The following is a 17,063-nucleotide window of genomic DNA, read 5'->3' as shown; positions in this document are numbered from 1 at the left end:
ATTCCTGATTCTTCCTGGTGCTGGAAGATAAAAGTGCAATTTTTGAAGGGAAAAAAAAAAGAAGCTGTCTTTATGGAAAGCCACTGAACAAGCCATGCCTGTGCTTCGGGTCTGGTGCCTGAGTTAGGCATGTGCAGGCAGTGCTGGTGCGTTGGGCAACAGCTTCTGTTGCAACGCTTCACCTGCAGGTTGGGCCGATGGGAGCGCTTTCAAAGTGAGCATTTCGGTGGAATTTCGGTGGCCTAATTCTCTTTTGGCTGGGCTCTTGGTATTCTTTGAATGTAGGCCAAGGCGTTAATCCACACATAACGCATACGCAGGTTTATTAATTATGAAACTAGTGAAATGTTGTCAGCGGCTACGTTCTGCAAGGAGAATCTTACCTGCGTGTCAAAAAACCTCTTCAGAAATTAAAATGCTTTGTGGTAGGTACCAAACGACCATCCTTCCTGCCTTAATTTTTTATACGGTAGGGTCAGGGAGGAGAGCTGGTTTTCAAGAGATTATCATTCAGCTCAATGCATGATACTTTGCTATTAGCAAGTTTATTAGGTTGTTCCCTACTCTTGTCCAGGTCAGTAGGCTCATGTGCAAACCCCAGATGCTGGAGTTTCTAATTTGTGGTTAGTTACAGAATTACTTTGAGCTGCCGTTAATCTAAGTGTAAGACTGGTGCATTATTCTACACTTTATTGGAGTCTGAGAAAGCTTAAATCAGTGTTATTAAGCACTATGATCTAGAATAAAAAGATCTATTAAGTATAACATTTTATTGAGTATCTGCAGAGCAGCAGTGGAGTAGTAAGTTATATTACAGTGGTTGTGTCCCTCCCATTCCAAACGAGCTTGAAACCTTGAGCAATCAAAGAATAAAAATACCTTCCTACTGTACATGCACTGGTGGGAAGGCCTTTGGCTGGATTACTCACTATTTGTTGTAACTTTTAGTATAAAATACTTGTTTGGGGAAAATCCTCTAGGGCAGCAACATTCATGCTGTGAGATTAGATGCCTGCTGACTTTATGAAGAGAAGAAAAAGATACCATGTCTGGGATTAATAGTGGTTGGAGATTTTTCTCTCTGCTGTTCACATTGCAGTCTCTGGATTCCCTCAATGAACAGGAGTGTGAAAAGGGAAAGGTTTAGAACAAACACACGACAGGACCTTTTTGGAATGAAGGTGTGATGTAAGAACGGCTCCTGGTGTTCAGATCAAAGCCCAGCGAGCCTGGCATCCTGTCTCTGCCAAAATTCACAGCAGATTCCTCGGCAATACTATCACAACGGGGCCAGCAAACAGCAATACTTTCCCAGAATACTTTCCGCTTGTGAGAAGGACTTTCTGAGCCAGAAGTGGCGTCTTTTGTCTTTAATATCCCTCAGTGGACTTTTCTTCCATGGAGCTGTAGAGCAGCTCTTTGAACTCACATAAGGGAGGCTGTGTTTTGCACTATGGTGCTGCTCAAGACTTTGGCTCTGACTGTTGGGAAAAGTTGCCTTCTTCCTGCTGTTTTTGTGGTTTGGGGTTTATGGCAATCATAGCTAAAAAAGCAATGCCCCAGATTTGCCACGCAAGGCTAGATAATTATGATTGTTAGTCTTGTCCTTAACAGAAAATTATGTCCATAGCTGTGCCCTATTCTATGTATATTAATGTGTTTTATTCTCTTTTTTTTTATTCATATTTTAGTTTGCCTTTATTCTGCCTGAACTGTGGATTAATCTTGCTAAGACAGTCATTGGGGGTCTCAGCACAGTAGTTTTCATTGCTTATCATGAGGCAAGGCAGCAGCTTGGTTTGTAGAACGGGCAATGGAGGAGGATGGAAGGGCAGGGGCAAGGGATGGAGCAGGACCTCTGGGGTCACACTGAGCCAAGGTGAATGTCCAGACTGCTAAAATAAACCTGGCTGCAGTGTGGAGAGAGCACAGCCCGTGTTGTGTATGGTTTGATCCTATTCATTATCTTACTGTTACGGGCCTGGAATAGGATCCTGCAGTTTTTGATTTCTAGGTTTTGATTAGGTTTCTTCCTAATCTCCTAAGCACACTGCCAGCAGTTTTCAATATTGCACCGAAAAAATGTTTCCAAGTTGTGGACCAGCTCTAATCCCTGTCTTTGCTCCAGTTACCTTTGTCACATGTGTCAGGCCACTTAAACACTCACTACTGTGAACCCAGATGCCCTCTCAAGCCCATCGCTGCTCTCAATTATTTCCAACAGATAATTACCTCAGTTCTCCCATCATTACCATGGAGTTACTGAAAACGAAAAGGGCAAATATACCAAGCAGGAGTCCAGAGCAGGAGTCAGAGTGACACAGCAGTCACCTGGACATGTTCTGCCTGGCTGATGTTTTTGGGCTCTGCAATGCATACAAAGCCAGACCTTTATTAACTTTTTCGCATTATTTAACTTACATTGAGTTTTCTTCCTCTGTTTCAGCTCAAAAAGAAGCAGGTCTATGTTGAGAAGGTGGAGAAGATGCAGCAGGCCCTGGTGCAGCTGCAGGCAGCGTGTGAGAAGCGGGAGCAGCGACTGCGGACCCGGCTGGAGAGAGAGCTGGAGTCGCTCCGGATGCAGCAGGTACGGCTGTGTCCCTGTGCTGTACTGGGTTTCATGTAGGATCATACACCATACCCTACACCACACATAAATAGAGGACAGCAGGTTCTTTCCATCTTGTAAAATTAGCAGTCTTTTCTTTTTGGTAGCTGGAATCACGAATCTGCTGTTGTATTGTTTTTACTTGGTTTATTTCTTCCATTCCAACCAGAAAATTTAGATAAGAGAGCAATAGGGGATCCAACACGTGACAAGATTCAGACACAGCCATATAGCTAGATCATATTCTATCTTTAAGTAACCTGGTTAGATTTAATTTTAAATGATTTAAAAATATGCTGCTCACAGTTTGAGATTTTTATATAAAATTAATTAACAGCTGGCCTGGAAAGAGGCACTTCAAAAAGCTTTTGCGTTTAAAAAACCAAACAAAACTAAACCAGCAAAACCAAGTTTATAAATGCAGTTGGTGGAAATGGATGCTTCCCATAGGGTATAATGTTATGATTGTACTGTGAGTCGTTTTCAGTGAAAAGAATGAATGAGATTCAGGTGAACTGTCAGGTTTGTAAATTTTACTGGAAATAGGATGCAGGCCTGTGTTTTAAATCACATTTGGTTTCATGTTAGGTTTATCCCCCAACTTCAACCACTGCATAGGAACTGATAGCTAAACCTTACATGTATTTTTGTATTGGTTTTAGTAGGAGTTACAGTAATTTGATAAACATTTCTGTGTTACCTTTGGAAGATGAGGTACTCTGAACCCCGCAGTTTTTGACACTGAGCCTGAGTCAACACAAAAAATGTTTTCTTGTCATAGTTGAGAATACTGAGCTAAACGTAAACCAGCTTGTCTGTCCAGTTTCTTTTCTTTTAAACTATTTTTTTATTTTTAAGTCAAGTATTCTGCCAATCCCAGAAGATACTTCCATATAAAATTATTCATTTCATCTGTTGAACTGTTAGCTCAGCAAATCTCCACCCTTTCTTGTTTTGAAAGGGAATACTGCCTGTCTTCCAAATCTTGCTTTAGAATGGATGGAATATTTTTGATCCCCAGCTACTTAATCCACAGGTTTACACAGATCATAATGATTTAATAACCTAATAATTTAAAAGTATTTTGTATGCATTTTTTTAAAGGTGTGATAACTCTTGTCTACGTGTTAGTGTTTGGCTGAAGTAACTCCGTGTTACTTTAGGCGTTATGGATGGGCTGTAGGCATCAGACCTGAATGGCATGGTCCAGCTCTCAGATGCACACGTGAGGCTTTGCACATGGCCTTAGGGGACCACCCCAGATGTTTTCCATCTCAGATACTTGCTTATTTGTATTGACCAGCTCTGGCATGACACCAGGAAGCACTCGAGCATGGGTGCTGTGAGTTAAGCTCTCTTTCTTGGGAGCAGTGTCTGGTGTTTTAAGCTTCAACATTTGGAAAATAGAAGGAGCCTTTCTTGCATTATATGAGCTTGTTTCCTGGTGTTGATGGAGTGAGGCTGAAGTGCCCCTGCAAATGACTAGCTTCTGTCCTTCAGACAAAAAGCAAACAAACCAACCCTGAGTATTAAAGATGCATCCTGAGATTTCTTTTTATTTTTTCCTTTTTTTTCCCCCGCTTCTGTAAATCAGCGTCAGGGTACATCCCAGGCTGCCAATGTCTCGGAGTACAACGCCACGGCGCTGATGGAGCTCCTGCGTGAGAAGGAAGAAAGGATCCTCGCTCTGGAAGCTGACATGACCAAGTGGGAACAGAAATACCTGGAGGAGAGTGTGATGAGGCAGTTTGCTTTGGATGCAGCTGCAACTGTGGCTGCTCAGAGGTAAATGAGACTGTTCATAGTACAGGTATTATTTTCTTTTTCCAGTTGAATGTCGTATTTCCCACCAAAGAATGCTGTCATACCACTCCCCCATGATACCTCTCCTTGTGGTCTGAAAGGCTTCTCATACTTCTGCATGCAAGTGGAGCTTGGCTGCTTTTCCTGGGAGCTGTGCAATTGCCAACAATTAGGAACTTTTTTCCAAGGGAAGATTCCCCCACACGCAGGAGCCATTTTCCAGACTAGAATTATTCTGAGCCATTCCTAGAAGCTGATAATTCTAAAATAGATATATGAGGAGTGCTTTGGGTTTGGTGTTTTTTAAACAGGAGTCAGTCCTTGCTGAAGTCATGTGAGATGGGGTAAGCTTGGTGATTCACATCATTCACCCTGAATGGTTTACTTGTTCTCCAGAATGTTTTTGCAGATTACTTTATGGTATGGTCCTCAACACGGTTACTGACCAGAAACATCTACTAGGAAATTCTGCTCCAAACATTCTGCTGTGTCTGGAGAGCTCTGCTTGTGGGGGCGGGAAGGGAAGGGTGTCTGAAATTGGGTACCAAGCTGACATTCCAAGACAGCCGTACAGAAACACTTCTTACGGCTGTAAATAGGCCCAAGTGCTTCAGCTTGTTGGTAAATAAAAGCTGTTGTTGGAGTGCAACTCTTTAGCGTTAGGTATTGCATACATACCATTTCACTGCTCACTAGTTTCTGGTTCTTGATGGCAGATTTTACTTTGGATTGTTGTATGAACCAGATTCAAATAGGGTTGTTATTGCAAATGACTTCCTAGCTTGCAAGATCATGCTAGAATTACAGGGGTAAAGTTGCAGATCTGTTGTGTTAGTGTTTAAAGACCCATCTTATCTTGCTGCAGGAGCAGGCTGTTATTTTAGGATATTGAGGCTTCTTGTACACTGTTTTCTGCCTCCCCAGAGATTCTTTAAAGGTTTTAACTGCTGCCTGTCCTTAGAGGCCATGTTATATTTTCAGCGTCTGCTGATAAGTAGGGGTCTGGTCTTGTTTATCATGACATGAAGGGGATATGGCAGGGCTGTTCAGGTTCTGCTAAATGATCAAGAATGCTTTCCAGTCAGGAAAGAGTCCACCACTGCTTTCCCATTTCCTTCTAGCCGCTGCTTCCCTAAAAGAGAGTATTCCATTAGCGTCAATACTTCTGCAAGTTTATCTGCAGTTGGCATGTATAGTATCATCAAAAATACACGGGGTATGAGGGATTCCACTAATTTCAGTGGCCACTTCATCTACACTGTGCACAGATCTCTTTCCCTTTTTTCTCATAGTCAAAACCAGCATCTCTTGGAAAGCTGAGGTTGCAGGACAGATGCTTTAGAGCACAGGCAGGCATCTGGGTCAGGTTAGGTTTCTCTGATGAGTGACCTTCTTATGCCCTTCACATTGGTGCTTTGCTGTTCCTGATTTAAACTTTTGCAGAGTTAAAGGTACATTTTTCAGACACTTCTTAGACCTGCTGCCTCTCAGAGAAAAGATTTCTTATTACAATGAATTAGAGCTCTTATTATAACTCCGTTTTTTTGCGTGTTTTTTTCTAATTATGTGAATGCATAGCTGTGTCAGTAACGTGCTCTTCGTGTCGTGAGTCATGTAGTGATAGAGAGTGTAGCACAGGGACTTTGTTCTGACCGAACAGTAACAAGTAGAATGAAATACTCATAACGTTTTGGTTAGTGGACTGAACAACTACCACAGTGATAACATCAAGCACTATGTGGAATCAGTCTAAAACTGTTTTCTGCCCACTTTTTGAACCAAGCTGCTCAGGATTGCTTAGGAAACTTCCATGCCCAGTTCCCTTTGATACTCAGGTTCCCTGGGAGTTGGATTTTTGGAAGACATTGAGCCAGCCTAAGCTCAAAAAAAAGTGGATGTTCTTGTTTGTTACTTTTGAGCAATAATACTGCGCTGCTAGGAGGAAAGCAGCAAAATTAGCTGGCATTTCATCTGCTCTATTGCTTGTTCTCAGGGACACAACAGTGATCAACCACTCGCCTAACCCCAGCTATGACACCTCGCTGGAGGCTCGCATTCAGAAGGAGGAGGAAGAGATCCTGCTTGCCAACAGGAGGTGCCTCGACATGGAGGGAAGGTAAAACGCAGTTTGGTCCTATCTGGCTTCTTTAGGACAGGGATTTTCAATTAATTGTCTGAGTAGATGCCTCAGAACCAGAAATTCTTGTGTCTTCACCAGTAGCAATGATGTAGGATGGCAGACGCTCATTTGGCCAAGGAAGTATCTACATAGCAATCCAAAACCTGTCCTGATACTGAGGGCTAACACAGAAAAGTCTTGTTGTATATTTTTTGCATCTAGCTTGTTCCTCTTCTCTCTTCAGGGCATCTTCATCAGACCCCAGGCTCCAGCCACCTCTCAACAGTCTCACAGAGCTGTTTCCCCTGGGGTTAGGTCCAAGTGCAGGCTCCCCAAAGTGTGTCAGTTCTCTTCTTGCTCTAACTAACATATACTTCGTTCTTCTTTGTACTTCTCAAAAAGGATCAAGACTTTGCACGCCCAGATCATTGAGAAGGATGCCATGATCAAAGTCCTGCAGCAGCGCTCGCGGAAGGAGCCTGGTAAGACAGACCAGCTCTCCTCGATGAGACCTGCCAAGTCGCTGATGTCCATATCGAATGCTGGCTCGGGCTTGCTGTCCCACTCGTCAACACTGAGCAGCACTCCCATCCTGGAGGAGAAGAGGGAGGACAAGAGCTGGAAAGGCAGCCTAGGTAATTTTTAAATAACTCTGGCAATTTAGATATGCGAATCACTGATTAGAAAGAAGGCAGGAACAGCAGAAGGTGTGTCAGACAGACAGATCAGCTGGCCTAGCATGCAGTAAAACTGACTGTGTGCAAGATGGGACACATTTGGAACAACTGCTTGTTTCAGTCACTTTTGGAAAGTAGTGACTTCTGATGTCCAGGCTCTGTCATTAAAATACGTAACTCTTTCTTCCCAATTTAGTACCTGACTTTAAGGAAGATGAGTTGTAACAAAGCAAATCTTAGGGGTTTTTTAATTTTTTTTCCTGATGGGAAGTTAGGCCCAAAGGCCGTCCCTATGAGGCTAAAACACCCTGAAATGTCGATGCAGCTGATTTCAGAGTGCGCAGATTTACCCTGCCATAGATGGGCCACTGCTTAGAGACAGGAAAGTCAGGTGTTGGTGCCCACTTGCATGTCTTCAGATGCAGCAACATGAGGCTGCTGCTGTCCTTCATGTACTTCAGCAGCCAGTGGTGAAAGGTGCTATAGAAAGGTAAACTAGTACTGTCTGCTTTCCAGATCCTAGAACAAGTACTACAGAGGGGTGCAGAGCTGACACCAGTTAGTTTTCTGGTATTGTGATATTTCCTTCCCTTTTTCCACAAAGGTGTTCTGCTGGGAACAGAATATCGCTCCGAATCCATTCCCTCCACCCCCTCTCCTGTCCTTCCTTCCACACCGCTGCTGTCAGCCCACTCGAAAACAGGCAGCAGAGACTGCAGCACCCAGACTGACCGGGGGAGTGATCAAAGCAAAGCTGTACCTTCCACTGCAGCTCCCACACCAGGACGACTCCCCAGTACCAGCCTGGCCTACAGTGCAGACAAAACAGGTAACAAAACTCAGCTGCACTCCCAGAAGGGCCCCTGCCACTGACTCACCATCAGTTCTACTCTGTGAGCAGGCTCTGCTATCTCTTTTTCCATTCAGAAAAGTGGCTTTAGTTTTTGTGAGGACAGATGGGTTTCAGAGGCAAGTTTGGCAATGTTCTGGGAGGTCTCAAATGCTCTGAAGGAATGAGAGCCCTTAAGAGTGGTAGCATAAGCATGGACACACTGGGTAGAGAGGTACAGCGAGATTTCAAGAGTTGAAGCAGGTATATGGAAATCCCAGAGTAGTCTCTGAGGCAGCTGTAAAAAGTGGCCATTGCATTTTAGTGGGTTTTCAAACCAAAGTGGTCTCAGATAAGGGAGGAGGGAGAGAAAGAAAAATTAACTATTGTGATAAAGCTGTCTCGTTATTGTATTCTCCCAGTCACGAGACCGACTTCAGCACTGGCATAAGTAGACCCAGTTGACAGGGACTGTCGCGGAGCTGAATTTTGTTCCCACAGAGCTCCGAGCTGGCAAAAGACGCTCATTTTCCAGCCCACTCTGCCAAATCAATGCAGATTACACAACCTTGCCTCTCCTACTTACAGACACATTGCAATTATGTTGTTCTTTATGGAAGAGTGAATTTGGCTGGCCTGCTGTGCATCTTGCCCGTGCTATGCTATTTAATGGGTATCGAGGGAGACGGGGGAACAGGTTTTGTGGTGAAAGTCAGCACTGACAAAATTTGTTTAAATGCAGTCACTCCAGTTTTAAATGCCATTATGTATCAGTGGGAGATACCCAAAGGGAATTTGATAAAATATCTTTATTTATCTGTCTACATACATGAAGAATTGAATTTTTTTAAATGAAATAAGGAGTTGTTAGCTGTCATTTGGCCAGTGATAGAAGATGACTTTCAAAATGTTAATGTCATTTTTCTAACCTCATTGAAGTTCCAGCTTTGATTTCTCTCTCTTGTTTTTCCTCATCATGTAGATGGGCCACTCTTCCACTCCAGCACTCTTGAAAGAAAAGCTCCTGTTCAGACCATGGGGCAGGACCTCCCAGACGGAGAGATGGTAGAATACCTCATCTGAAAGGCTGTACCGGGATCTGAGCTGGGATACAGTAGCAAGAAATTTTTAAAAGACATTTTTATTGGGAAAAAAATTGTAGTACCTGAATAATAAAAGAACACTCAGCTGTTTGCTCTTGTATAATATGTCTCAAAAGTATGGACAGGTTAATTTATAATTTGTTCTAAATTATAAAAGACCCGTAACACTTGTTCTTTGAAAGTTTCCCCCTTTGTTTGTTAAATCCTGAATCTGGTAACATCTGGAGAAAAAAACCAAGAACTTAGGTGCATCTGATTTTTCATTTCAGTGTTTTTAAAGTCTCTTAAACAGAAGTACCTGCTCTCCCAGCTGTTGATTAAAGTGTCCAGCTTGAATGCAGTAAGATGGGCATCATGGCCTTATAACGATCAGGACCAGGAACTTGTTCTGAGCATCACTTAATGGTTTCAGAATACAGGTATTCTAAGAAGCTTTTATAACTTTGAGCTTTCTCTTTACACTCGGTGTAAGAACTTAAAACAGGTATTTCACATTCATAGCCTGGAAAGATTTCCATTTCCAGTGTGGTAACATTTTTTTGTTACTTCCCAAATTGTGTTATTTCTTTATTTAAAAAAAAAAAAAGACGACTCCGGTGATTACTGTCGCATTTCACATTTTTAATTTCATTGAAAGATTTGCCACACTTTTATACTTAAGTACTTTTTCAATAATTTATACAGTGGATAGTAAATAATATATTGCATTCATGTTTTAGGAGAGTTTACAGGCTCAGTCCTGATGGGTTAGATCAGATTTCTGCCATTGTAATTCCATTGGCTGTAGTGGAACTACTCCACATTGACCGTACTGTGAGTGGCAAGCCCTGTTGCTTTTCAGTGTTAGCAACTTAATAACTGCATCTGTGGAGATGTTTCTCCGTAGCAGATTTTTCTATATCTGTATCAAACCTTCTACTTTGTATGTCCCTGCTGGTTGGATATACCAGATTATTTTTCATATAGCAAAGTCTCCGAGGTAGAGCTTTAAAGAGGAGCTCTGTATAAAGTTTCACGTGGCAAATTCTCTCTTTCCAAAATATTTTTTTTCTTCATCTAACTGGAGGTTCACTTTCAGATTTTTAGGAGCTAGCACAGATGCAGCAATGCTTTGGTTGCAGATGCTATGAGGAGATACTAAGACCAATAGAAGTAAACGAGTATTTTTTGTTACTGTTTTGCATTTTATTAAAACACTTCAGTCTTAATTTCTGTTAAAAATTACTTACTTTTTACTTGAATTTTAAAATATTTAATTGGGCCACATGTTGGAAACCTGGCTAGTCAGCTTTCTGTGCAGCATTAGAGTGGCCAGATTTTAATTTCAGATAATTTCACACCAGAAATAAGGAAAATCAGTAATTAATCGTCGACAGTTAGTGAATGTCCTCAATTCCTATTTATTTGGCACTACTGATGTGGTGTCCAATTGAAATGGCCTTACCAGACCAACCAGTATAGCATGAATTTCAGTGGAGGGTTGGGAGGTGAAAGGAGGTGCCTTCTGTGCTGCATGGGTGACTTAGCAGTGCCTAAAGATCAGCTGAGTTGGATTCTGTTTGTCTTTTGGTGATAATCACATAAAAAACCCCAAGGAAATCACTTCCTATCACTTCTGGCGGATTTGCTGCTTGTGAGTGTTCTTCAGGATATATTCTTAGGCTCACAGAAGTTAGAGGTGGCAAAATACATATGGTAAGATGAATTACCATATGAAATTACCACTGTCTTTCTGAACAGTATGGAAGACCCTCCCTAAGTGTATCCTATTGATCTGAATTAGTTCTCTGCCCTTTTCTAGACAAACTGTTTGCAGCCTCTTCACTCTCATTCCTACCTTTTCTAGACAAACTGTTTGCAGCCTCTTCCCTCTCATCCCTGACAGTGTCTGGCATTTCTTTCTCTTGTCTTAATCCCATCCCATTACATGAAATAATTCCCTGGCATTTCTTTCTCTTGTCTTAATCCCATCCTGTTACGTGAAATAATTCCTGCTCTGGATGATTTGAAGTGATTTCTGTTCCTCCTCCACAGCTGTTGAGCATGCAGAAGCTTTTCTCAGTAGCTCAAGGTGTCCATCTTTCTGCCATTTCAGCATAATTTTCTATATTTTGTGGTTTGGGCATTGAATGAACAGTAAGGAAGATCAAATGCCATTGAGTGCCTGTGTGAGAGGAGGAGAGATGTTTGGGTGCTTTTCTATTCTTTTAAAACTCAAGGAAAATTATATTCCAACGTCACAAGTGCTTCTCAGCAGTAGGAAAGAAGTTTTGCAACTGTAGGGCTCTAGATAAAGAGTTCTAACTCGCCTGATTCACATTAATTCCAAAACATCTAGGTAAATTTGGATCCTTTGCAGATAAAATCTCTTTTAGAAAGACAATATTCCCCAATCGATACTGGCTATTCAGCTGGACTAGGTAGAAATAATGTTTATCCTCCTTGCAGCCTATTGTTTTCAAACTGAATGCCTCTGTAATCTACTTTTACAAAGAAGAAAGGACATCATAGCTTTCTGTCAATAAAATACAGATTATGGACAGCAACTGCCTCCTCCAGAAATGGAAGCCAGGTGATCCCTGGTGGTCCAAGCTATCAGGATTGCCCCTGGAAGTCAATTTGGCAGAAGAAGGTGCAGTTTTACATTGTTCAGGTCAGGTTCTTTGCCCTATTTTGTAGTTTGTTTTTTTTCCAAAAGCAAAACCCCCAAAATTTTTGACATGGAAGTCTGAGGTCATCTTCCTGTGCTGACGAACTAGGAGCCATCAGGAATGTATCCTTTCCCTTGAGCTTCCTTAGAGCCATCCTGATGTGAATGTAAAAGAGCTGCTTGCTTTGAAGAAGATGTGTACTATAGTCTTCAGTCTCTCTGTACAGATTTGTATTTTGTTTTTAAACAAACTACTTTAAGGAGACAGACTGCACACCTAGTTCCTTTTCTTTCCATAGAGCTTATTTCTAGTAGGAAGTGATTTTTAACACAATGATTGCAATGACCTTTGCAAACCAAAATTTTAGACCAAGAGTTTTTTCTTAAACTCGGGTATTAGAAGCAGAATTGTAGCTTTTATAAAGAAAGCCACATGTTCTTCTTTGTAGAGCAAAACAAGAAAATAAATTTTAGTTATTTTTTCCCTCTTTCCTTTCACTGCTTACAGAATGGCCAAACTCACAAGTCCTTCCCTTGGGCAGTTCCTTTGAGATTTGGTGGCTCGGGGAAACTGCCTGGGATGTAGAAGCTTTCATTCCCATCTGGCTCAATGTCATTATTAACTTCAAATAGCTCCTACCTGGCAACTGTGTGGGGTCTGGAGCAGCAATTTTCTGTCTGAGGACTCATGAGGATCATCAGTTGCTCCTCAGGAGTCTGCAAAGGCTGAAATCCTTTACGTGTGGTCTCTGCCGCTGTTGGCGAGTTTGTGGAGTGAGAGGCTGAAAACTGGCATCATTTTTACTGCCCGAGTGAGGGGACTTGCAGGGTTTTCGGCCAGAACCATTTCCAAGGACACCTCCTGCTCCAGGGGCCCACACCGATGATGTGTAACAACCGCATCCTGTGAGCCACAACACCCGCAGAGTGAATCCTGGCAGCCCTGACCAGGCGATGTGCTTTTTCTATCGCTGATAAATCACCCAACCCCAGGGTGATTCGGCTTTTCCTCCCTGCGAGGGCTGGCACAGGTTATCCCGGGGTTCACTGTGCTGCTTCACACCACGGCTGATGATTTTGCTCCGTGCCAGGGGTAGGGGACTGTGGGGAAAGGGAGGGTGTCTCTTTTCATGTATTTGTATAGGAACTCTTTTTTTAAAAGCTAGCATTTTTATGTCTAGAAAGTAAAAAGACATTGTAAAATGTAATTGTACTGTATTTATGAAGAAAATACATTGCTTTTCAAAAAATCTTCTTCTAAGTTGGTTTTAGAGTTTGACTTCCAACAACATCATCCCTTGGGCTTTCAGAGGCGTTGAAACTGATCTGGTTTGCACCGCGCTGTCCCACTACACCGACATGGCTGTGATTTAAGATGTAAGAGAAAGGCAACCAAGCCTTTCCTCTGGGGAGAGCCGGCAAATCGCTCCCCTTTTGCTTTGATGGCGGAGCAGGTTTCATCCCAGGCATTTGGGTCTCTTCATTTTGTAGAGGAGGAGCTCTCAGGGGCAAATGGCTTCAACCCAGCAGGGTTGAGGTCTAAAATGTGGGACTGGTTGGCTGCTCCTCTTTAGGGTATGAATTATCAAAGTATAAATTAAAATACTAAAAGTTTGCCATTTCACAGCCTTGGAAAATGTGTCGAGAGAATGATCTTTCCTACATAAATCTTTATTGTAGTGAATCATGTGGATTATTTTTCCCTCTTTTATTTAAACCATCGAGTTTATTTTGTAATTTGTGACTGAACTGTTTCATAATTCAGCTGAAACAGCCCTAAAGGCTTTGAAGATTATGGCAGCTTTAATTCCAGGAAAAAAAAAAAACAAACCAAACAAAAAAAGTGGTGTAAATATGCACTGAGAGATCTTGTAAATATCTATCATTCTGTTTGTAGTTAGCTATAAAAATATTTTATGTTTTTAAAGAATAGATCCTGTGTTTTCAGTATTTTTTCCCACTGATTTGCTTGTTTTGCAGTAGTTTTCTTTATATGAAAACCTTATTGATTATAAAACAAAACCAATCTTCACTTTATCTAGTCCTTACTGCTGCTTGGCCTCTGCCTCTTAAGTTTTCAACTCCTAATTGGAGATTTTGCAGGATAAAATAATTGTGCATTCCAGTCTCTTCCCTTAAGCATCACTTTTTATTTGTAACTGTGACCGCTTCTGCAGCCGCACTCAACTCTGCACTTTTACGCCTTTTAAATGACCAAATTAACACCGCTTGTCACTGTGACATTGGGCTGTGATGACAGTGCCACTCATCCTTCCTTTCATGGCTGCACCCTTTTCAGATGTCGAAGGGCAACAGCACGTGAGTAACCTGCAGTCAGGGCAGTATTTTCTGCATTGTAGTCTTTAATAGACCAATGTGCTCATCTTTCATGTATTTTTGGTGTCTTTCATTGGATTCCATTTATCTTTCATCTCCCTTTTCTTGGGAGCATCTTAACCAGCCTGCTTGGACATCACCATCGACTGGACGCATCTGTTGGACACATGCATAGTAAAGACATCTCCCTCCATCCCTTCTCCAGCTCCTCAGCGTGCCAAGATCTGGAGCTTAAAATGGGAGGAAAAGATAAAAAGGTTGGTTGGGGTTTGGTTGTAAGAAAGATTTTTGTAGGTTTTGTAAGAAAGAGTAATATAAAATGGCAGCAAAAGGCTGGCCTCGTAAAGCGTAAAGTGCCTTTAAAGCGATATTTAGCTGTAGTGACTGTATAGTTCGAGTGAGATAATCTTCACTTTGTATTTTGGAGGTAAACTTTAGAGGAAAATTTTCACTGATCCCTTGCCAAGAGGAGTACTAACCTCTTAAATATAAGGCCTTTATAAATTCACACACACACACACACACACACACACATATACCTGTACCTAGACATAGACATATATACACATACATATATGCATACACATACACATATATATACACATACACATACATATATACATACTCATATGCATATACATATATACATATACATACACATACACATACACATACATATATACATACACATATGCATATACATATATACATATATACATACACATACACATACACATACACATATACACAATATATGAAAGCTGGTCATTTTGAGAACCTCATTGTACAAGATGAAATTTTCTTCCCTAGTCATTTTCTAAACATAAATTGTCAGCTTTGGAACTTCATTATTTCTTTACCTTTCTGGTTTTTATTGCTGCATTTAAGAAGTAAACAAATAATAAGAAACCTTGCCATCCGCAAAATTTCCGTTCTTTATTTCAGTATTTTGAGGGTGTTGTGATTGCTTTTCCCCTGCTGATGAGCTGAAGCATGAGATTACAGGACAGGAATTTGCCCCCTGCCGAAGGAGGCTGTGGAGTTGTGGCTGTTGTGGCTGTTCGTGTGCTGAGCTGCAATGCCCAGAGCAAGGTGCTTAGCAGCACACAGCCTTTTCCCTCGGTAGGTTTCAGTGTTAACTGCTCACCCAATAGTCCAGGCCCTGTTCCTGTCCTCAAGAGGGAAATATTTACCCTTCCAGTTCAGCTCTGCGATTAAATCCCAAGTGGATGGAAAGACCCCGGTGCTGGGGAAGCGCGAGGGAGCTGGTGTATGAGCATCTCTGCTGCTTTCCAACTTGCAGCCACACATTTGGGTCCAGGGGAGGCTGCCAGGTCCCCTGCCGGGGGAGTTGATCAGGCAGCGAAACTAAGATTTCCTACCAGGAGGCATTTACGGAGCGCAGAATTATGGCTTGCACAGACTTCGGGTTTTGAAATGCTGAAGAGTTCTGGGAATGCCACTTCTTGGGGGTGAAAAAAGCAGTTTTTGCCCCAGCGCACGTCTCGTCTCCACAGCCAGGCAGGCCCCACGCTGGGACAGCTGAGAGGGCACCAGAGGCTTCGAAAAAAGAGAAAACAGAAGGATTGGGAATTCCTTAATTAGAAACAGTTTTCTTCTTTAATGTTCTGCAATTACTTTGAGGTCAGTAGAATTATTAGTATTATTAATCACTGAATTTCCAGAGAACTCAAGTTAATTGTACCCTAATTGGGCCATGCCATGCAGCAGTAATTGCTAAGTGCCAGCAAGCAGATAATTAAGTCTTCCAGCCCTTCTCTCTAGGCAGGTCTTGTTTCTTCTGAGTCTGCATCACAGATAACCCCACAAAGAGGGTCAGAACTTGGGGTGAGGGCACCAGCAGCCGCTGTTGGACCAGGCTGAAGCTTTCAAGGACCCTGCCCACATTTCCAACCGTGACAATCACATCTCAGATCATTTCAGGTGACTTTGGTGTGCATCCCAAGGTGGGCAAGGAAGGTTGCGTGAGGTCCTGTAGCTGAAGCCAGGTCAAGGTGCTGGTATTTTGGTCTTGACCAGGTTGGGTTGAAGCCTTTCTGTCCAAATTTGTTGCTTAATGATGTTATCACTCTACCTGTGGGGAGTGAGAGGTGATTTTTATGGCGAAGCATTGCCAGAGGAAGGTAAAAGGCACCTTGTAGTGATAAGGAGTGAAGCAGGGGGTGGGGGGTTGCAGGATGCTGAAGCAAGAGATTTCCCATCTCGGCAGGTCCCTTCCATCACTGCCCTGTCCCTGCCAAGCCCCCAGCCCCAAGCCCTCACTGGCCCTGCCCTGGGCTCTCCCCAGGTGCCGCGGGCTCTCACTGGCCATGGCAAACAGAATCACTGTTCATCCGCCTTCATTCCGTAGTAGAAACTTCTCCACGTCAATGCCAGAGCATTTCCAGGAATTGGAGAACACGTGGAAATGTTTGCATCCAAACTCTAGGGGGAAATAATAATAATTGCAACGTAATCGCATTAGTGCCAACTGCAAATTACCCAGGAGTGGAAAATGTGGAGGTTAAAGCTGACTTAAGTAAACAATGCAAATTAAAGATGCAACAGCCGGCATGGCCATGTGTTGCAAATAAAACTCAGGTTTAACCTGGAGAGACAAAACAGTTTTAGGTCTCCTGTGCAGACTCAGGGGTAGAATCTGTTCTCCCCCACACACAGCCCTGAGTGGGTGCTGCTGAGTGACACCCCATGGTTATAAACCTGAGATCCAGATTTAGCCCATCCTGCAGCTTATTGAGGTAACGAAACCTAAATTTCTGTTTTATTTTAAATGCCTGTTGTAGTGGGGATAAGCAACCGTGGTGGTTTGGTGGTTTAACCCTCAAATGTTCTGCTGAGTCTTCAGAAAAGGCAAAAGACAAAAAAAACACGTTATGGAGGGACTGAACAAATCACGCTTGAACCGACCATGCTTCA

General features: G+C 42.4%; 1 protein-coding gene across 1 annotated transcript; it reads left to right on the top strand.

The window, feature by feature from the left end:
* Nucleotides 1-2,446: 2,446 nt before the first annotated feature.
* On the top strand, nt 2,447-9,591 carry LOC104547887 (angiomotin-like; the record flags this gene model as incomplete). Its single annotated transcript, XM_010193753.1, has 6 exons — nt 2,447-2,587; nt 4,203-4,393; nt 6,405-6,527; nt 6,933-7,165; nt 7,812-8,036; nt 9,019-9,591. Coding segments are annotated over 6 exons (1,014 nt in total), but the record flags the coding sequence as incomplete, so codon positions are not given.
* Nucleotides 9,592-17,063: the final 7,472 nt, after the last annotated feature.

The sequence above is a fragment of the Mesitornis unicolor genome, unplaced genomic scaffold, assembly GCF_000695765.1.
Source record: "Mesitornis unicolor isolate BGI_N332 unplaced genomic scaffold, ASM69576v1 scaffold341, whole genome shotgun sequence".
NCBI classification, from domain to species: Eukaryota; Metazoa; Chordata; class Aves; order Mesitornithiformes; family Mesitornithidae; genus Mesitornis; species Mesitornis unicolor.
Note: the sequence above shows the minus strand (reverse complement) of the source record. Positions and strands in the feature narration are given on the sequence as shown.